The 20311-nt window shown below is 35.3% G+C and overlaps 1 protein-coding gene across 2 annotated transcripts in view; it reads left to right on the forward strand.

Moving 5' to 3' along the window:
- rilpl1 (Rab interacting lysosomal protein-like 1) overlaps positions 1–20262 on the forward strand; it is a 21125-nt gene extending 863 nt beyond the window's left edge. Inside the window, exons 2-8 of one of the 2 annotated variants that reach the window (XM_039676584.2) lie at positions 1460–1610; positions 4167–4285; positions 5360–5605; positions 10282–10436; positions 10593–10697; positions 15413–15500; positions 17438–17578. In XM_039676584.2, the coding sequence (XP_039532518.1) occupies positions 1460–1610; positions 4167–4285; positions 5360–5605; positions 10282–10436; positions 10593–10697; positions 15413–15500; positions 17438–17443 (870 nt within the window). In that variant the 3' untranslated portion in view covers positions 17444–17578. Of the gene's footprint in view, positions 1–1459; positions 1611–4166; positions 4286–5359; positions 5606–10281; positions 10437–10592; positions 10698–15412; positions 15501–17437 lie in introns of both variants that reach the window. The other variant, XM_039676583.2, reaches the window with a different exon arrangement.
- The last annotated feature ends 49 nt before the right edge of the window (positions 20263–20311 follow it).

Consider the following 20311-nt stretch of genomic DNA (forward strand, 5'->3'; position numbering starts at 1 on the left):
TGCACAGCCCTAATATATATATATATATATATATATATATATATATATATATATATATATATGCAGTATACAAATACAGTATACATATATCTCAAATTTAAAATTTATATTTTACATATACAGAGTTAATATATTAATATGTTTGTATTTTATATTTATTGTATTTAATTACTAATATCAATATTTATTATGTAATTAATATTACATTATAATAAATATAAGTAATTTAATATATAGATTGTATTTGTAAGTTATTATTATTAACAATATATATTTATATATTATATTAATATTAATTTTAATCTTACTACTTCTACTACACATTACATTATGAAGTTGTTTCAGAAGTGGTGTTTCAGAACAAAGCTGTGTGTACATGGGAAAGTCTAAGTTCCTGCCGTGGACAGGAAATGATGGAACTGAACCACAGTCCATCACCATCATGTAACATCGTGTCCATTATGTGAGAATCTTAGGTGCTACACTTGCCATAATACCATGTTATGGCAAGTGTAGCACCTAAGATTCTCACATAATATCACATAAAATCATTTAGTTTTTACATTGATATCTACATATGAGCAGACATATGAATTAGTTCTGGGTGGTAAATCGTGTTTGTTCGATATATCTATATATTTTTTTATAGACGGGCAGACAGTACTGTTTATATATCTATATATAGTACATAGTTTGGCATGCACACATCTGAAAAAGAGCCTAATAATTATTACAAAAACAGCTACGTTTTGCTAAAACATTTGTTGTTGGACATGGACAATAAATGTGCCATATATAGAATTTGAATCCTACAAGTGAGTGTATTGTATGATAGCAGTTACTGTAAATTGACAATTGCAATGAGGTAATCAAATAACCTAATATAATTAGTCTGCCATTGTTTTCATTCATTTTTATTTTCAGTTTAATACATTTAAATTGTGCTCAAAAAGCATTGTAATGATACAGTGTTTAGAATGTAATGTGAAATTAAACCTATTTTTGCATATAATATATAACATAGCCTATATTTTATTTGTTGTAGACACTGTTTGTTGGACAACACTGGGCAGGAGTGTGAAAAAAACTGTTTTTTTGTTTGTTTTTTATAAATACAGATTTCTTTTTTTTTTATCTAAATAGAGAAACGTAGAATATACCAAGTGTATAGCCTACTATATATTGCCATTCAGTCAAGATATGATATTTTGTCCATATCACCCAGGCCTGAATACAGCTTCTTTCCTTCTGTGAATATGTTATTATGCTCCTCCTGCTTTGTGTGTTTTTTTGCTTATTGTTTCAGACATTACGTAACTCCAGTGAAGGTCAGTTGTTAAATATACACTCATGTATATTTTATGAGGCACTTCTGAACTGTGTGTGTGTGTGTGTGTGTGTGCGTGTGTGTGTGTGTGTGCGTGTGTGTGTGTGTGTGTGTGTGTGTGTGTGTGAACAGGAGCTGGAGTTGGTAGAGGATGTGTGGAGAGGAGAAGCCCAGGATCTGTTGTCCCAGATCTCCCAGCTGCAGGAGGAAAACAAAACACTGCTCAACAACCTGTCCGTCAAAGAGTATCCGATGACAGAAGAGGACATACAGAAACAGGAAGGTAGTGTAAAAGCTCAGTGTTCATAAAAAGAAAGCATTGTGTCAGTCTCAAACGGTGTCAAACTCTATATCCCACAATGCATTGTGCTCCACTTGATCTTCCATTTCCAATGTGATGAAATACAACCATATTTGACTTATTTGATAAGGCATCCAAAACAAAATGTTAACCAAAAATGTATTAAAAACACAAAATGACACAAAATGTAGTCAGTAAGTATTCCATTTGAAACGTAGCCAGATGCTGTTTTCCCAGCATGCCTGTACCGGATACAAAGCAAACACGTGATCACGCCCATAGGAATTCTCACACATTCTTTCAGCCATTTAGGAACTGACACAAACGCTTCACAAAGCGTCCCTTCTCCATGTGACAGAAGACGAGGCAGTGCGATTACGGCACGAGCAGCACAGAGAATCCACAGTGACCCACACAGTCTGATTCAGTGTCAAACGCAGAGCGCAGCTGTTTACACAAACATCCCAGCGCCGCTCTCAACACTGATGTAAAAATGCAAAGAGCTGTTTGAATAGAATGCAGGAAATTACTTGTATCATAGGCAATAATTGTATCATATATCAATAATATTCTGGGTCATTTACAGCTTAATGTATATGGACAGCACCTGTGATGTGTATATATATATATAAATATAATAATAATTATATAATATAAATTAATATATTAAAGTTTATATATATATATATACTGTAAATATATATAAGCATCTGATTATTAAAAATGAATAAATGTTAATATTAATATATTAATGTATATTAAAGGAGTAGTTCACTTTAAAAACTTTTGCTGATAATTTGCTCACCCCTGTCGAAAAGAAATTAAGGTTTTTGATAAAAACATTCCAGGATTTTTCTCCATGTAATGGACTTCAATGGGAACCAAATGGTTCGAGGTCCAAAAGACAGTTTCAGTGTAAACTGTTCAAAGGGCTTTAAACGATTCCAGACGATGAATAAGGGACTTATCAAGCGAAACGATCGCTTTAAAAAAAAATACCAAAGTTTAAGTTTTATAAGCTCAAATGGTCGCCTTGCTCTGTTCTGTGATGCACGTTCGTGACTCTTCTGTTTGAACTCATTCATCAAAATTAACAAATCTTTTTTCGTGTCATTTGATTCTTACAACGAACGAAATGAACGAGTTGACTCTGGAAAAGATTCGTTCATTTTGATGAACGAGTTCGAACAGGAGAGTCGTGACCGCACATCACAGAACAGAGCAAGGCGACCATTTGAGCTTATAAAACTTAAACTTTGTTATTTTTTTTTTTAAATGAGCGATCGTTTCGCTTGATAAGACACTTATTCATCGTCTGGAATCGTTTAAAGCCCTTTGAACAGTTTGCAGTTTGCACTGAAACTGTCTTTTGGACCTTGAACCATTTGGTTCCCATTGAAGTCCATTATATGGAGAAAAATCCTGGAATGTTTTCATCAAAAACCTTAATTTCTTTTCAACTGAAGAAAGAAAGACATGGACATCTTGGATGACATGGGGGTGAGTAAATTATCAGCAAAAGGTTTTTTTAAAAGTGAACTACTCCTTTAACTTATATAATAACAACACCCAAAAAAATCCTATCATTGCATCCCTAATTATATTTTTTTAGCTGATACCAATATTTGTAACTTGCTCACTTATTTGAAGTTTGGTCATTAACGCTTTCTCAATCAGCGCACGAATACTGAAATTAGCTTTGTTTTCATGTTTTCTTGCGCTTGAACGGACATATTCACACAAAATGATTCTCGGCAAGTATCCTAGTAAACGCAGTCAGTTCTGGCTTGAGTGAATAAAAACAGTTGAGAAAGAAAACGCATGTGTACAGTATCAATGGATCTGTGTATTAGCTCTTAAAGTGACAGCAGCCTAATATTCCTGATGCAGAGAAAAAATCACTCACTGCTCTCGACTGATCTATGTTTAATTTATACAATGAAGACTATCTAGTGTTAATTTACATTTGATTACTTTATTTAATGTCTCTACATGAAAACTACTGTTATTTATCTTTAATAATGTTTTTCATTCATTTTAGCTTAGTAGTTTTAGCCGTGGTATCGAAATTGCAATAGAGAATTGTGTATTTTAGCTGGTATCTAAGTCATCGGCCATTGGCAGGTGTGGAAAAAAGTTAGTTTTAGGCCCTATAATTAAACTTATGTTTTAAGTACGTATTTAACTCTGAATATTCATTGAAGGCTGGCAACATTATATTTCTAGGTCATGACAAACATGAAGTGTGTCAGTGGTTGTGTGTCAGATGCTCTGCACGGACACAGAGCTATTTTAAGAGCAGCAACATGGGCACTCAGACAAGAAGTTATTTGCTTACAGTGTTCATCAGACTTCTTGTGTCTCTCCAGTGACCTGGTCCGTGCAAAACAAGAACTTAACCCTGAAACTTCCTGCAACTAGTGTGCCAATCAAAAATGCGCAATATGCTATCGAGTAAACATGCATTATATTTTGATATTTCTCTGAATGTCAGTTCTCTGTGTAGTAAATAAGGCTGTTTTTAATTTGTGATGCCAGGCATGACTGAGAGGGAGCGACAGGTGATGAAAAAGCTGAAGGAAGTTGTAGATAAACAGCGAGACGAGATCCGCGCCAAAGACCGCGAGCTGACGCTCAAAAACGAGGACGTTGAAGCGGTAAGGAGCTATGTTTCTGATCAAAACCCTTTAGAGCTCTGATTTAACTCAAGAAAACAAGACCGAAAGATGTCAAAGTCTTTTCACAGGATGAATAATCAAAGTTTCACTCAGAGATTCATCATATTGTGGATGTTTAAAGGGATACTTCACCTCTGGAAAGATGAATGTGTATTTAAAATGGGTCATTTATGTAGAAGAAATGTGAAATTATTTTTGAATTTGGTGCTTTCTAGACTGAAAAAAGGCAGAAAATGTATTTTTGGCTTATGTGGATGAAAGACAACAACTCCCAGAATGCACTTGCTCCGCTGCCCTAGGAGGCCACACCTATTGGTAACAGAGCGCAGTAGTTAAACAACAAGTCTAGGCTACTAGTGAGTCTCTGTGATGAGTCTCCGTGTTTCGAGATCGCCCAAAATGTCCGGGATTCGGCTTTTGCGTTCTACAGTCGCCATTCGTCATGTTTACTGTGGCGAGCGGGACGAGTGAGGGCCGCGGGAGAACGGCGCGAGGCCGGTGGCGTGATTACCGTTGAGAGACAACTGTGAGACGCACCGGTCTCGTATCTCTCACGGAGGAGCGGGAATTTTCTTAGCAATGTTAAAACGCACATCAACCGCTGAACCTTGTTTAGCGTTCATGTAAACACTACATTCAGATCCACCAATCAGAATGAATTCAGTTTGATTGAAACAAAAGCTGTGCATGTTAACAATGAATGGCGACTGCAGAAAGCAAAAGCTGAATCCCCGACATCGACGGCCGGACATGTCCGGGAAAAAGAGGGTGGTAACCCCGACTACTCAGCTTTCTCCACAGAACAAGAGCCTGCTAGCTTAGCTTCCAAAACAAGATGGCTGACACTGACTGTAGTCCTTAGCCTCTGGCCAAAAAAATCCTCATCGGAATCGGAAGATTTTTTCCAGACAAAAAATACATAAATCTCTCGTCTCAGGGGGATATGAGGGTGGAAAGCACGGTTATTCGAAAATACTACAGGTTTTCTACTAATATAAAGCTAAATGCTAAATCCTGAAGTATCCATTTCAAATGCTGTTGGATGTCTTCCAGCTCCAGCAGCAGTTGAACCGGCTGATGAAGATCAACCATGACCTGAGGCATAAGATCACGGTGGTGGAGGCCCAAGGTAAATCCCTGATCCAGCAGAAGGTGGAGCTGGAGGCGTCTGGTCAGGCAAGACAGCAGGAGCTCGGGAACCTGCGGCAGGAAGTGACCCGTCTTAAGGAGCGACTGAAAGAGCAAGGCAAGACCAGCGCTGAGACAGAGGAGCCTGTAGGACCACCCTCACCTGCAAAGGTACATGAGTGGAGATGGATGTTGCTTCGATTGTGTTGGTTTTAGACATGCATGTTGTTTAGCAACTCATGACGTTTTTTGCTAATGCCACACCACAAGATATTCGGGCTGATTTCTCCCCTTCCGACAGTCCTAAATGAAGTCCAGATTATCTGAAGGTTCAACAGATTATTTTATCAGATTTTCCTGTGTTGTGAGGTGTGTTAAGAGTGACCGAACCTGCTCGGAAGAACGATGTTAAATGCTTACGGTCAGAAATCCTGATGTGTGGTGGCAAACGCGCACATACTCTTTTGATTGTCAGGTGACACAAAAGCATTAATGGGTTATGAAATTACATTTTCTGTTGGAAAGAGAGAAAATGTCCAGGGTGCTCAGGGAGTTCAAAAAGGTATTTGAAGGTGCTTTTTGGGGTTGGGATTTCAACGTCATAGAGAAATGGAAATCCAAGGCACTCTTCTTTAGAAAATATAAAAAGCCTTTATTAGACTGGCTATATCATAATAGAAAAGATAGTTAAAACATGTGGGGGAAAATACAACCTGCTTGTGTCTCTGCTTGATTCCTATGCATTGAGCCACTTCAGTGTTGAACTGCAGCACTCAGTCATTTCTATTTCTATTTAAAGGAAGTAAGTGTGATATAAAGCGTTGGAATGTTCACATGGTGACCATAATGAGTCAGAATGAAACATCAGTGAGTCACAGGGGAATCTAGGATGAGAAGATAAATCAGTACACAGTATATTTGAAGTGCAGCTATTTGTTAATTAGGGCTGTGAACTTTTGGGATTCATCGAACATGTTTAATTTAATGCAGTTTTGCACATATGCTTACATTTGATTGTTTATCAGCAAATGATGATGATGATAAAGTGATCGCATGGTGTGTTTGTTTAGAAATCAAATGCAGTTGAGATTTTTGAACAGAACTAAGTAAAGTCATTTGCATTGCAAGTTCGTTCCAAAGTTTGGGGTTGGTGAGATTTTTAAGTCTCTTATGCTGACAAAGGAATTGCTGCTCAAAAAAGAAACATTTATTATTATTATCAATGTTGAAATCTGTGATACATATTTTTGCAGGATTTTTTGATGGATAGAAACAGGAATCGAAAAGGAAATAGAAATCTTTTGTAGCATTACAAATGTCTTTACTGTCACTTTTGATCATCTTGATGCATCCTTGCAGAATAATATCTTAATGACCCCAAACTTTTGAACCGCAGTGTGGTGCAAATATATACAGTATTATCGATGGTTGCTTGCCAGTGTTCAGTTGTTAAAGGGATAGTTCACTTTGAAATAAATTTTTTGTATGTTTTATCTTACCTCAAGGGCATCCAAGATGTAGGTCTCTTTGTTTCTGCAGTATTTTCAATTTTGATATTTTTAGGTCAAACCGTTCTTGTCTGTCAGTCATATAATGCAAGTCTATGGTCACCACCTCAAAGAGCATGCACAGAGAAGTCCAAATTAAACATGATTTAATGACTCGTAAATGTAAGTACACATTGATGGCCTAAGATACGAAACGAGCGGTTTGTGTGAGAAAACGAACAGTATTTATATCGTTTTTACCTCTTGTCCGTCCTTCGGATGAGACGTTAAACCGAGGTCCTGACACTCTGTGGTCATTAAAAATCCCAGGATGTCTTTCGAAAGAGTAGGGGTGTAACCCCGGCATCCTGGCCAAATTTGCCCAGTGGCCTGTGTCCATCATGGCCTCCTAATCATCCCCATATACACCAATTGGCTTCATCACTGTCTCCTCTCCACCAGAAAGCTGGTGTGTGGTGAGCGTTCTGGCGCAATATGGCTGCCGTCGCATCATCCAGGTGGATGCTGCACATTGGTGGTGGTTGAGGAGATCCCCCCCTCTATGTGAAGCGCTTTGAGTGTCCAGAAAAGCGCTATATAAATGTAACGAATTATTATTATTTTTATTATCTTGTAACCACAGTCAAGTCCAAGTTATCTGAGGGCACGGGGGCGCATTGTGGCTGTGATTACAAGAGGTAAAAACGATATAAATACTGTTCGTTTTCTCACACAAACCGCTCGTTTTGTGTCTTAGGCCATCAATGTGTACTTACATTTACGAGTCATTAAATCATGTTTAATTTGGACTTCTCTGTGCATGCTCTTTGAGGTGGTGACCATAGACCTCCATTATATGACTGACAGACAAGAACAGTTTGACCTAAAAATATCAAAATTGAAACTACTGCCGAAACAGACACCTACATCTTGGATGCCCTTGAGGTAAGCTAAAACATATCAAAAATTAATTTCACAATGAACTATCCCTTTAACCTCAGAGATGAGTTTAATGTTTAACACAGTTACATTTAAGGCAGATTTACTTCATTTGACATTGGCTTGTATCAGTAAATAATGGCGAGAGAACAATGGCATGGTATATTTGTTTAGAAATCAAATTTATTTGGACAATTTTGAATGAATTTAATTATTATCATAGCTTAACTTCTTCTGCACGAAATATCAAAATTTGAGACAAATCACACTAATAATAGCAAAAGGTCGTGAGATTAATTGTGATTGTTTTAATCTTTTAATATTATGTAGTGTGAAAGACTGCATTTTTTTCTTTTGTTTTGGCAAAGAAAACCCGAAAGAAGAAACAAAACTCCTTTTTTTTAAAAATTGTGTTTTTATAACTCTGATTTTGTGCCATTTTGTTCCGTTGTTTATTTGAACTATTCACCCAAACAAACACTCCGGATAAAATGTTGGTTGCAATTTGCAATCCACATGTTTGTGTAACCACAGTTGACTAAAGCAGCCCCATCCTGGGGTCAGGATTTAGCCTCTGAGCTCCTCGCCGGGGGCCTGGAGATCGAGGAAGGTCCCCTCTGTTTCACCCCACACACAGGGGCCCCAAGAGCCCTGACAGAAGACACTGAGGAGGAGGATGATGATGATGATGATGAAGAAGCTGTGTTTTTAAGGGTAACCCTCCAGCAGCAGCTCTAAGGATAGCATGGAGTGTAAACTAACACCTGACCCATATCTGCGACTGTTTGCACGAGTGTGTGCAGCTGGTCCTGCACTAACGGCTCTAGTCCTTCACACAGATACACACTCATTGTGAAGAGTGTCACCTGACTGTAACTGCAGCCTGCATGTGTGCAGGACAGGTGTTTGTACTGAATGCAAACCATGTGACTGAATTAAATGATGATCATGAGATCGTAGTAGATCATAACAGAGAGCTTGCGGTCTACTGTAATGCACTGTAGTTCATTTACATTTACAATCAGAGTCAACTGTCATAAACCTGCAATGGCCGTGTGATATGAAAGTAAAGGGGATGTTGTGTGAAAGACCCATTTTTTTTTTATCTTGCTGAGATATTTCCCTTTGAAACAGGAAGTGCTCAACCGCTATTCATCATTTTATCTATTTCTTATGTACTCTGCTGTTCAAATGTTGGGGCTCAGTACGATTTTTAATGATTTTGAAAGAAGTCTCTTTTGCTCGCCAAGCCTGCCTTTATTTAATCAAAAATGCAGTCATATTTTTCAAATATTATTACTAGGGCTGTACAAAGATTAATTGCGATTAATCACGTCCAAAATAAAAGTTTGTGTTTACAACATAATATATGTGTGTGTGTATAATTATTTTGTATATATAAAGACATATGCATGCATGTATATATTTAAGAATTATTTGCTGCATATATACTGTGTATATATATATATATATATATATATATATATATATATATATATAACACATTTTCTTAAATATATACATGCATGTGTGTGTATTTATACAAAATAATTATACACTGTGTTTAATATAATATTTGTGTGTGCTGTGTATAATTATTTTGTATATATAAATACACACATATGCATGTATATATTTAAGAAAATGTGTTATTCATATATAAAATATTTATATATATATATATATATATATATATATATATACAGTATATATACAGGAAATAATTCTTAAATATATACATGCATGCATATGTCTTTATACAAAATAATTATACACAGCACACAAATATATTATGTGAACACAAATTTCGCAATTAATCTTTGCACAGCCCTAATTATTACAATTGTAAATAACTGTTTTCTATTTGAAAATATAGTAAAATGTAATTTATTCCTGTGATCAAAGCTGAATTCAGCATCATTACTCGAGTCTTCAGTGTCGCATGATCCTATTTTTATTATTATTAATGTTGAAAACAGTTGTGCTGCTTCTGTGGAAACCGTGATGCACATTTTTCAGGATTCTTTGATGAATAGAAAGATCAAAAGAACAGCATTTATTCAAAATAGAATCTTTTGTAACATCTTGTTCTGTCACTTTTGATCAATTTAATAAATCAAAGTTTTCTTGAATCAAATGTCTCACTGACCCCAAACCTTTGAGGTTTATATTTAGTGCAGTAGTGTATATGTAAAGCTTTTAGGAAAATATCAGTTGTCAGATTTGAACTAAAAGCCAGCAAACTCTAATTTCAATTTTATTGGGTCTTTAGAAACAACTGAATGTGTCTTGTGGTGTGTTTTTTGTCTTCTTGTGGTGATGTGTGTCTGATAATGAAGATGTGTGTGTCGTTAGTTTAAAGCAGCCTGTTCTGTATGAAGACTAGTGTGTGTGACTGTAAGTGTTCCTCTCATCCACCAGGAGGCGCTGTGTGATGATGACATGTCCACTCTAGATCCAAAAGACCCGAACCGCCCGCGATTCACCCTGCAAGAGCTGCGGGACGTCCTGCATGAGCGCAATGAGCTGAAAGCTAAAGTCTTCATGTTGCAGGAGGAAATCGCCTATTACAGAAGGTCAGCAATCTAAAGTTTTACAATTTGGTCAAGCACATGTTTTAAGGAATTTCATACATTCATGAACTGTTCTTAATTATAACTTATTATTACAAATAATATAATATATATAGTTTTTGATAGTATATATTAATGATTTGACATTTACATTTACAGTGAAGAACAGGAGGAGGAAACAGGGCCGCCGCTGCCAGATCTCTCTCCTACCCTACGGCCAAGCTCTCGCTCCAACTTTCAGCCCGAGTCGGGGATAAAACGACTGTGCGTACCACTAAAAGAGACAAACTTCTACACACACTTGCACATACATATATTACAGACATACTTAATCCTCTAAACCAGCACCATTTTGGTCTTGTGTCAAGAGCACATATGATGGACAAAAATGTTGCTTAGGTTTAGCACAGGAACAGGGCTGAACTATGTGCGTCGTGGGCAATGATGTAGATGTTCATGCGTTTCTCAAGTCATGTCATATTTATTTATATAGCTCCTGTCACACATTACACATTGTTTCAAAGCAGCTTTACAGAAACAATATCTTCTGCCTTGGTTTAACAGTTTAGAGCTGGGTGATAATAAAGTTTTGTGACGATACAAGCTGATATTTGCTATATAGTAGAGCCCGACCGATAAAGAATTTTGAAGGCTGATACCGATACAAATGTTTTTTGGTTTTAAAATCCGATATATCGGCCGATATTTATAAATATATTTTTTTTATTTCAGAAACGTGCAACAAAACATTAACAGATTTCCCTAACATTAGTTATTTGTAGTTATTTATGAGTTTAAACTAAAATAATATGATAATGCATTTTAAAAAGAAACTTGTTTCTTTTATTGTCACAACAGAACAGACTGATGATAGTGGCATTAGCTAGCTTTGTGGTTTGCTAGTCTATGATGAGCCATAATTTAGCAATGGATGACGTCATACTGCGAATTGTTAAACATACATTTTCAATATAAAAGGCCAAGGAGAGATGATACGTCTCATTGCTATTAAAGGTGCCCTCTGGGATAAAAAATCAAATCATACACCATATTCCATACCAGATGGCGGCAGTATACCTCCAGAAAAATACCTCCGCGGCCACGTGCACTCATGTCTTCAAACAACACGGGCGAGCCGGTCTCCCTCGCGCATATTAATCAGTAAAACTAATAGTAAAAGGTTGGAAGATCGCAGTTTCATGTGGATCATTTGGAGATTTTCAGAGATTAGAGACTAAATGAACAACATCTCAATACTAAATTATAAAGGCCGTCTCATAGACAAGCCGGTGCATTTCGGCGATATGGGAAAATTAAAGCCCAGGTATTTTTAGTTTATGGTATTCGTTTTGTTCATGTTACATTTTTATCATTAGTTTGAATTAATTTGACAGACAGCATTCCCTGATGTGGACCAAGCTAGCGTCTTTCAGAGATGCCAACTCTCACAAATTCACCGTGAGACACACAACTTTTCACACACTCTCACGCCACATTCATTTTGTCATGCACAGAAAATGACACAGAGACCGATCTCAGCTCTCAGATTCTGTTCATTTTATTACGCAATTCAAACAATAAATGCAGTTTTGGCGCTTGTACATGTTAGACGACAGATCCCTAGCGCACGTGAACCGATCATCTCTACTAGCTAATGGTAAAAGAACACGAACACTGTTGAAAGATACGTTACAACTTACCAAAATGTATTCCTCATGCATAATACTGACCAATCATTTATTTAACTCATCCCTGAACTGAAATGTAGTAGTGGGCTGCATTTCCACACGACATCACGACATGACATCAGGTTCAAGTACACACAAGCCGGCGCGAGCGCGACTTACTCGTGGTTACTGCAGTTTGGCTGGTGGTAACGTTGCCCGCCCGCATACCGCCTCCCATGGCCGAAACTGGTATTACGACACCTGCCGGGCCGGGGCTAATAATTTAGCATGCTAATTTAGGTTTATATCTCGGCAGCACTATAACTTGCCAGTTTTTTAATGACATCATTGCACTTATTTCTTCTCACTCTTTTGATGTGTGTAGCTCATTTTTTGGATATTTTTACCTCAATTATTCCATATGGCACCTTTAAAGAAATACTTCAGTCACATTGTCAAAAGTTAAAAGGACAGTCAGTCAACTACACTATAACAACGTAACGTAACTATTACTAGCTAATTCCGCTTCACTCTCGGCTTATTTAACAGCAGCAAAACTGTACTTGATAGTCACAAATTTTGTCATGCTTATTTGAGTTAAGAGAACTGATGGGGATGTTCTTTTAATTGTTATTCAAGCAATGTATGTCTCGTGACCAACTCTACGAGTGTTGCCAACAGGAACTGTGTAGAGTGCCCTCTGGTGGACAAACTATACAACTCCAACACTCATGACATGGTAGAAGCGTGTTTCGTCCGTTTTTATTTTATTTTTGAAATATTCATTTATCGGCCATATATAACATATATAGCCATATTATAACTGTCGATACCGATAGTTTCGAAAATGCCTAATATCGGCCGATAATATCGGCCTGCCGATATATCGGTCTGGCTCTACTATATAGTACAATATATATCACCCCATGTCTGTATGTATGCAGATAAAGTTATATATCCAAATTTACAGGAAGAGCTGGGCGATAATATAGTTACATTTAGCAAGAAAATAAACAATCAAGCAGTTGAGATTTGCTATAGTATAAATCAGAGGTGGGAGACTCTAAGTCATATGACCTGACTCGAGTCAGACTAGAGTCGCAATTTTCTAGACTTGAGACTTACTTGACTAGATCTCTGAAAAGACTCGACTTGACTTCAGACTTGCTCCTTGTGACTTTAGACTTGACTTGGGCTTCTGGCTATTTACTTGAAATGAATTATTGTGATTTTTTTTTATTTTTTATACGTCACAAGAGGGAGCGCGGGCAGTAATGCACTCTGTGTGTGCGGGTTGAGGGAGAATAAAACAATTTGCGGGACTCCTGCAAACTACAAATATCTGTGAATAAAACCTAAAAATCCTCTAATTATATCAAACAAAGTGTATATATTATGAAAGCTTCATTGATAATAACAGATGTGTGAGATTGCGATGAACTGTCAGCTTTTTAGGAATTATTAAGGGAGCGCATAGTCATGACTCATGCCAAACCATGCACGCAGGAGCTTGCTTGTTTGTTATAACAATGGTTTGTGTGTTAATGCCTTAGTAACAATTAATTTATCAGGATCATTTATGCTGATGTGTATGGTGGCGGCACGTAGGCTAACTTGAAAGTATTTGGAGGTAGGCGTACAGAAAAAAAGTCTTTTTGTGGCCGGGAGCGGGACGAAACATAAATGTTGCAGGCAGGAGAAAGTAACATAGAATGTAGTTGAGAACGTCAGTTATAAAAACCCACGTATTAAAAAATAGCCAGGTTTAAATCATTTAAATGATTAGATTTGTTTTCTTAAAAATTCCATATAATATTTATATTGTTATGGGATCAAATCACCTGGATATTTAGAGTAAGAACATACAAACTTTGGCATACAGTACTAATTTAGAATCCTATATCTTTTTAGTTGTTTTTTTTTTTAAAAGATGGGAAATGTTTAATTAATTCTTGTTTACTTGTGTTCATTTAATTTATTTTTATTTTAGAGCATTTAAAGTGCTTCTTAATGATACTTTATTTATTACACACAAGTTAATTTATTTATTTTTGTTACCCATCAGGCCTCTTTGTCCTAAATAAGTAATAAAAGTCCCAGAGATAAAAAAAATGTGTAAAACTAGCCTGTGTGTGACTTGGTATGACTAAAGCCCTATTCGCACGGGATTAGTATTATCTGGTGACCTGTAGTAATTTGTAATAATTGCGGAGATTGTCTGTGATCTTGTGCGAATCGGCCATGTCTGTAATTTGTAAAGTAAAAATTCCCCCGCAAATTACCTACTATATTTCGCCGAACACCGAGATCCTGTGATAATATTAGTCCCGTGCGAATCGACATCTCTGTGATTTGGCCGGATCGTATATCATTTTTTTCAAGTTTTTTGTTTCATCTGCGCCTTTTTATCCATCTTTCGCGGAGAATAGAGGCTGATTTGAAGTGTTTTGATATTATTTTGGGTGTGGGGTCATATCGCTAGTAGTACAACTATAAAATTTGCAGAAAGAGAAAGCTATACCATCAGAAGAGCAAAAACAAAAAGAACGATTAGATGGAGATGAATGACATGTTTAGCAGGATAGGCTACGGTAAGGACAATTCTTCTGTTTATTATATACAGCTAGACATAATAACGACAAGACATTTCAAAGCTATAGCCTAATGAGATCATATCTGGGAGATAAGTCAGTAAATTCGAGTAAAATCACAGGCTTCGCTTATCCCGTGCGAATGTGCCACACAAAATTCAGATGTGGGTGGGTAATTTCAAATTCACACGTGGTCCCCAGGTAATACTAATCCTGTGCGAATAGGGCTTTAGTTGTGACTTGACTTGACTTGACCCTTACAACAGAATGACTTGACTTGACTTTGACTTTTGACAGTGTTAAGACTTGGACTTAACTTGAGACTTGGATTTAGTGACTTACTCCCACCTCTGGTATGAATATAGCTTTGTGAGCATACTGCATGTATGTGAATAAAGCTGATTATAATATCCAACTTTACATATAGAACTGTGCAATAGCACAAAGCAACTTTAATTGCAATCAACGAATGCATTTTATTAGATCATGCATTTGTTGGGAATTGAACCCGTGACATGCTGTTTGGGCTAAATGAACACTAGACCATAAAAAGCAGTTACACATTCGCTCAACTGCAGGCTGATAGACGCACAGAGTTTTCTGACAGGATATGACACATCATGACCATCATTAATGCTGCCATTCGCATCTGAAATGCTGAAGACTCTTTTAGAAACAGGTTCTCTTTTCAACTCTCCATATCTGTGCCTCTTTGTAACAGGATCTTCACAGCCATTATGCCGATGGTGGCGGCTGGGTTGATTGCAGATGACCCCACTTTACAGCCAATCAGACGACTTATTTCCCTTGTACGACCTTTTGGTGGTTCACCTTTGTGTTGTCTGCTGTTTTAACACCCTTATCCTCCCTGCATGTGATGGAGCTGCATGCCCCCCTCATCTCACCCCCTCATTAGAGCCACTGATCATTGTAAAGAGCACATTCTGATTGGCTGATTGTGGGGCTATCTGTACGACCAATCAGCAGGAGGATCGTTAGAATCAGCCAGTCAGAATCAAACTCCCGCTCACTCCTCTAACACTCGTGCTGCGCTGTAACCAACTATATAACATTGTGTCACTACATCGTGCCAACTAAAAGTGTGTGCTTTATAGATGCGTAGAAAGATTGAACACTTGATTGTCACTGCCTGAATGAGCTGGAATGTCAAGCGAGAGTACGAATACACAACCAACTAAATTTTTAGCATTTATGAGATGCTTTCTGACATTAGTAAGACATTAGTAATGATGTAGGGATATGTAGTGTGACGGTTATGGTAGTGTGAAACATGTCTTGCAAGATATTATATGTGTAAATGTGGGATATATATATATATATATATATTATATATATATATATATATATATGTGTGTATATATATATATATATATATATATATATGTATATATTAGAATTAGAATTTATAGTTATTTTTATAGTAATAATGATGCCAAAAAATTATATTTTGTCTCAAAATCAAATTATAGACAATTATATACACATATATTTTGGATGTTTAAATATAAACTTTCTGCATTTTTTTTGTATTCTAAAATAACATTGCAAAAAAAAAATATTGTCAGAAAATATTCAGGTTTTATATATATATATATATATATATATAATTTATAGTTAGTTTTATTATAATAATGATGCCAAAAGAGTCATATTTTGTCCCAAAATCAAATTATAGACAATTATATACACATATATTTTGGATATTTATATATATTTAATTATAAACTTTCTGCATTTTTTTTGTTTTGTTTTCTAAAATAACATTGCAAAAAAAATATATTGTCAGAAAATATTCAGGTTATTTATATATATATAATTTAGAATTTATCGTTAGTTTTATTATAATAATGATGCCAAAAGAATCATATTTTGTCTCAAAATTAAATTATAGACAATTAAATAGACATATATTTTGTATATTTATATACATTTAAATATAAACTTTCTGCATTTTTTTCTATTCTAAAATAACATTGTAAAAAAAAATATTGTCAGAAAATATTCAGGATATATATATATATATATATATATATATATATATATATATAGATATATATATAGATATATATATATATATATATATATATATATATAGATATAGATAGATATAGATTAGAATTTAGAATTTATAGTTATTTTTATAATAATAATGATGCCAAAAGAATCATATTTTGTCCCAAAATCAAATTATAGACAATTAAATACACATATATTTTGTATATTTATATATATTTAAATATAAACCTTCTGCATTTTTTTTTGTATTCTAAAATAACATTGCAAAAAATATATATTGTCAGAAAATGTTGAGGTTATATTTATAATATTTGTCAAAATGACGACATTTTACTCTAAGTACAGTTGTGAATTGAATTATTATTAATTTAATATAATAATTTCATTTTATTCATGATGCTTTTATTTTAGAAAAGCATAATCTAAACTTTTTTGCTTTATGGTAATGAGAATTAGCAAATTATAAACATAATGGGGGGGAAAAATCTAACTTCTTTCATGCATTTTTTTTTTTTTAAATTCTGGTGTGAAATATGATATTACTTTGTGCAATATAACCATAAATCATCAATAAAAAATTACACTTGAGACTGTTTCACAATAGCCCAAACGTATATGAATCAATTTATTTCTTTAACCATAGTTTATGGACACAATCTTGCATGGCATTGAAAACAAATGATGCTGATGTCCTGTCTTTCATTCCCAGGTTTAGCTTCTTTTCCCGGGACAAAACCCGAGGTTCGCAGAGGAGGATGCCGCAGATGGGAGACGGCTTGGGCTCGTGGGCAGTGAAAGAGGACGTGTACACAGAACAGGCCCAGGAGGCATTACAACACATGTAACCAACACACCGCTCCACTAACCGTTAACCTGCACCATGTGACCGTATGCCACGTTTACGCTCCCTTTCATGGTCAGACGAGACAAGAGCTCACAAAGGGAACACGGGGGACGGGGCTGTTTCGAGTTACTGATAGATTGTGGCCCTTACCTTCATCCAAAAATACTGTTAGGGGGTTTTATGTGCCTATTTTGTTAGATAGTTAGACATTTTATTGCTATTGCAAATGATAAGTTACTGTAAGCGGGAGAATAGAAGATTTCAGAGAGTTTTCTGATGATGTTTAAAAAGAAGATGCCTTAAGTAGATAAGATATATTTATAATTCAAATTGAATTATGAACGAGACACAATGACAAGTAACCATGAATATGCATGTGGCTGAAAAAAAAAATTTGTTTTTTAGATTTTACGTAGCTATACCCAAGCCTGAAAAAAGATTAGCCTATATGGTGAATCATATTTAAAACTTTTTTTTGAAATTGCACAGTAGCTTAATTAGTAAAATGTTGAGAATTTAAAGGAATATATGACGTTCAAAACTTAATTTCTTCTGACATCCTCCATGGCATGCTGTAGATATCATGGAAAATTACTTTGACTTGTCCTTCAGTTGGTAACAGATGTTATTTGGGGCAAAACTTATTATTATTATTATTATTTTTCAGTACTTTTGAATAATGTTTTGTGGGAAGAGGTCACATTTCCCATTAAAAGTATCTTCTGCTCTCCAAGGCATTAAATCAGTAATATTTTTAAATATTATTTCACATTTTCAATTTTTAATATATTTAAAAAATTTAATTTATTCCTGTGATGAAAGCTGAATTTTCAGCATCATTACTCCAGTCTTTAGTGTCACATGATCCTTCAGAAATCACTCTCATATGATGATTTGCTGCTCAAGAAACATTTTATTATCATCAATGTTGAAAATTTACATTTTCTTCAGGATTCTGTGATGAATAGAAAGCATTTATTTGAAATAGAATCTTTTTTAATATTATAAATGTTTTTACTGTCACTTTTGATTAATTGAATGCGTCCTTACTGGATAATATATATATATATATATATATATATATATATATATATATATTAGAGCCCGACCGATAAAGGATTTTGAAGGGCGATACCGATACAAATAATTTGGGGTTTTAAAATCCGATATTCCGATATATCGGCCGATTATTATTTATTTATTATTATTTTTTTTTTCAGAAACGCGCAACACAACATTAACAGATTTCCCTAACATTAGTTATTTGTAGTTATTTATGACTTTTAACTAAAATAATATGATAAAGCATTTTAAAAAGAAACTTGTTTCTTTTGTCACAACAGAACAGAGGAACATCAAATTATATTAAAGTTCTGATAAATAAAATAATAATTAGTCCCTACATTGCCTTATAATCTACCTTATATTTACAATGCATGCTTATCCCTTTACCTGCACTTTTTAAATTCATTCCATCAAGCTTCATCAAACCATTTTCAATCATCAGTTGCTGCCTGCCTTCAAAAACCTACTATTTAGCGATACTAAATCCATTACAGAATGACTGTCTGCAACGCACACTTGGCGTCGTTGGATTTCTCACACGTGTAAAAGAAAAGCTAACTTTTATGCACAAGCTACGTTTGATACTTTTTCTCTGTCTAAATGTTCACTCCTTGCAAGTCTAACTTACATTTTACAATGCAGGGACTGTAACTAGAGATACGCTAGTTATAAATGCAGTAATCATTACTTTATTTAGGCAGAAAAAGTTCATTATGGTTTCCAAGCTCATTAATGTTAACGTTAGCGGTCTTCCACTGATGATAGGGGTATTAGCTGGCTTTGTGGTTATCTAGTCTATGATGAGCCATAATTTAGCAATGGATAACGTCATACTGCAAGTTGTAAAACATACATTTTCAATATAACAGGCCAAGGAGAGATGATTGAAGCGTGTTTCGTCCGTTTTTACTTTATTTTTGAAATATTCATTTATCGGCCATTATAACTGCCGATACCGATATTTTGGAAAATGCCTAATATCGGCCGATAATATCGGTCTGGCTCTATATATTATATATATATATATATATATATATTACTGACCCCAAACTTGTGAACTGTATCACGTCATATGGTCATGAAAGTGGTTTTAACCACACACTATATTTGACCATTTATCCTATTGTAATGCACTTTATACTTCTATTATACATCATCCTCATCATTGCACGTGTCGTTTAGCGTTTGTTTACCGAGGGGCAAATCAAACTTATTTTCTGTGGTAATCGACAGCATGTCATCGGTTCTGCATTTAAGAACCTGGATAATGTCTTTAAACCCTAGAATCATGAAACAAAGCTTGTTTCTGCAGCACAGTATTAATAACCCATAGTTTATTACTAGCATCTGGCTGAAGTATCTGTCACATGGACAAACGTCATTCACCAGCGGTTTTGCATAGTTTGAGTGGTGCTTTCACTGTGTTTAGAGGTGGTAAAGTGTGGAAGCTTTGTGATTAAGAAGTTTAGTAATTCAGTTGTTGAACAGCTAGTACGCCACTCAACGTGATGACAAACTCCAGAACTGAGAGTGATATCCAGCAACAAGAACTGGATCAAATGTATCATTATGAAGGATTATGCGTAACTCATCTCATTGTGTATTAAACTATTTTATACCATGTACTGTCAGAAATTGCTGCTCTTCATTTCAAACATCTTGGTAGTCATTGCA

This window comes from Pimephales promelas, chromosome 23 (assembly GCF_988280905.1).
Source record: "Pimephales promelas chromosome 23, fPimPro1.hap1.1, whole genome shotgun sequence".
Taxonomy (NCBI): Eukaryota; Metazoa; Chordata; class Actinopteri; order Cypriniformes; family Leuciscidae; genus Pimephales; species Pimephales promelas.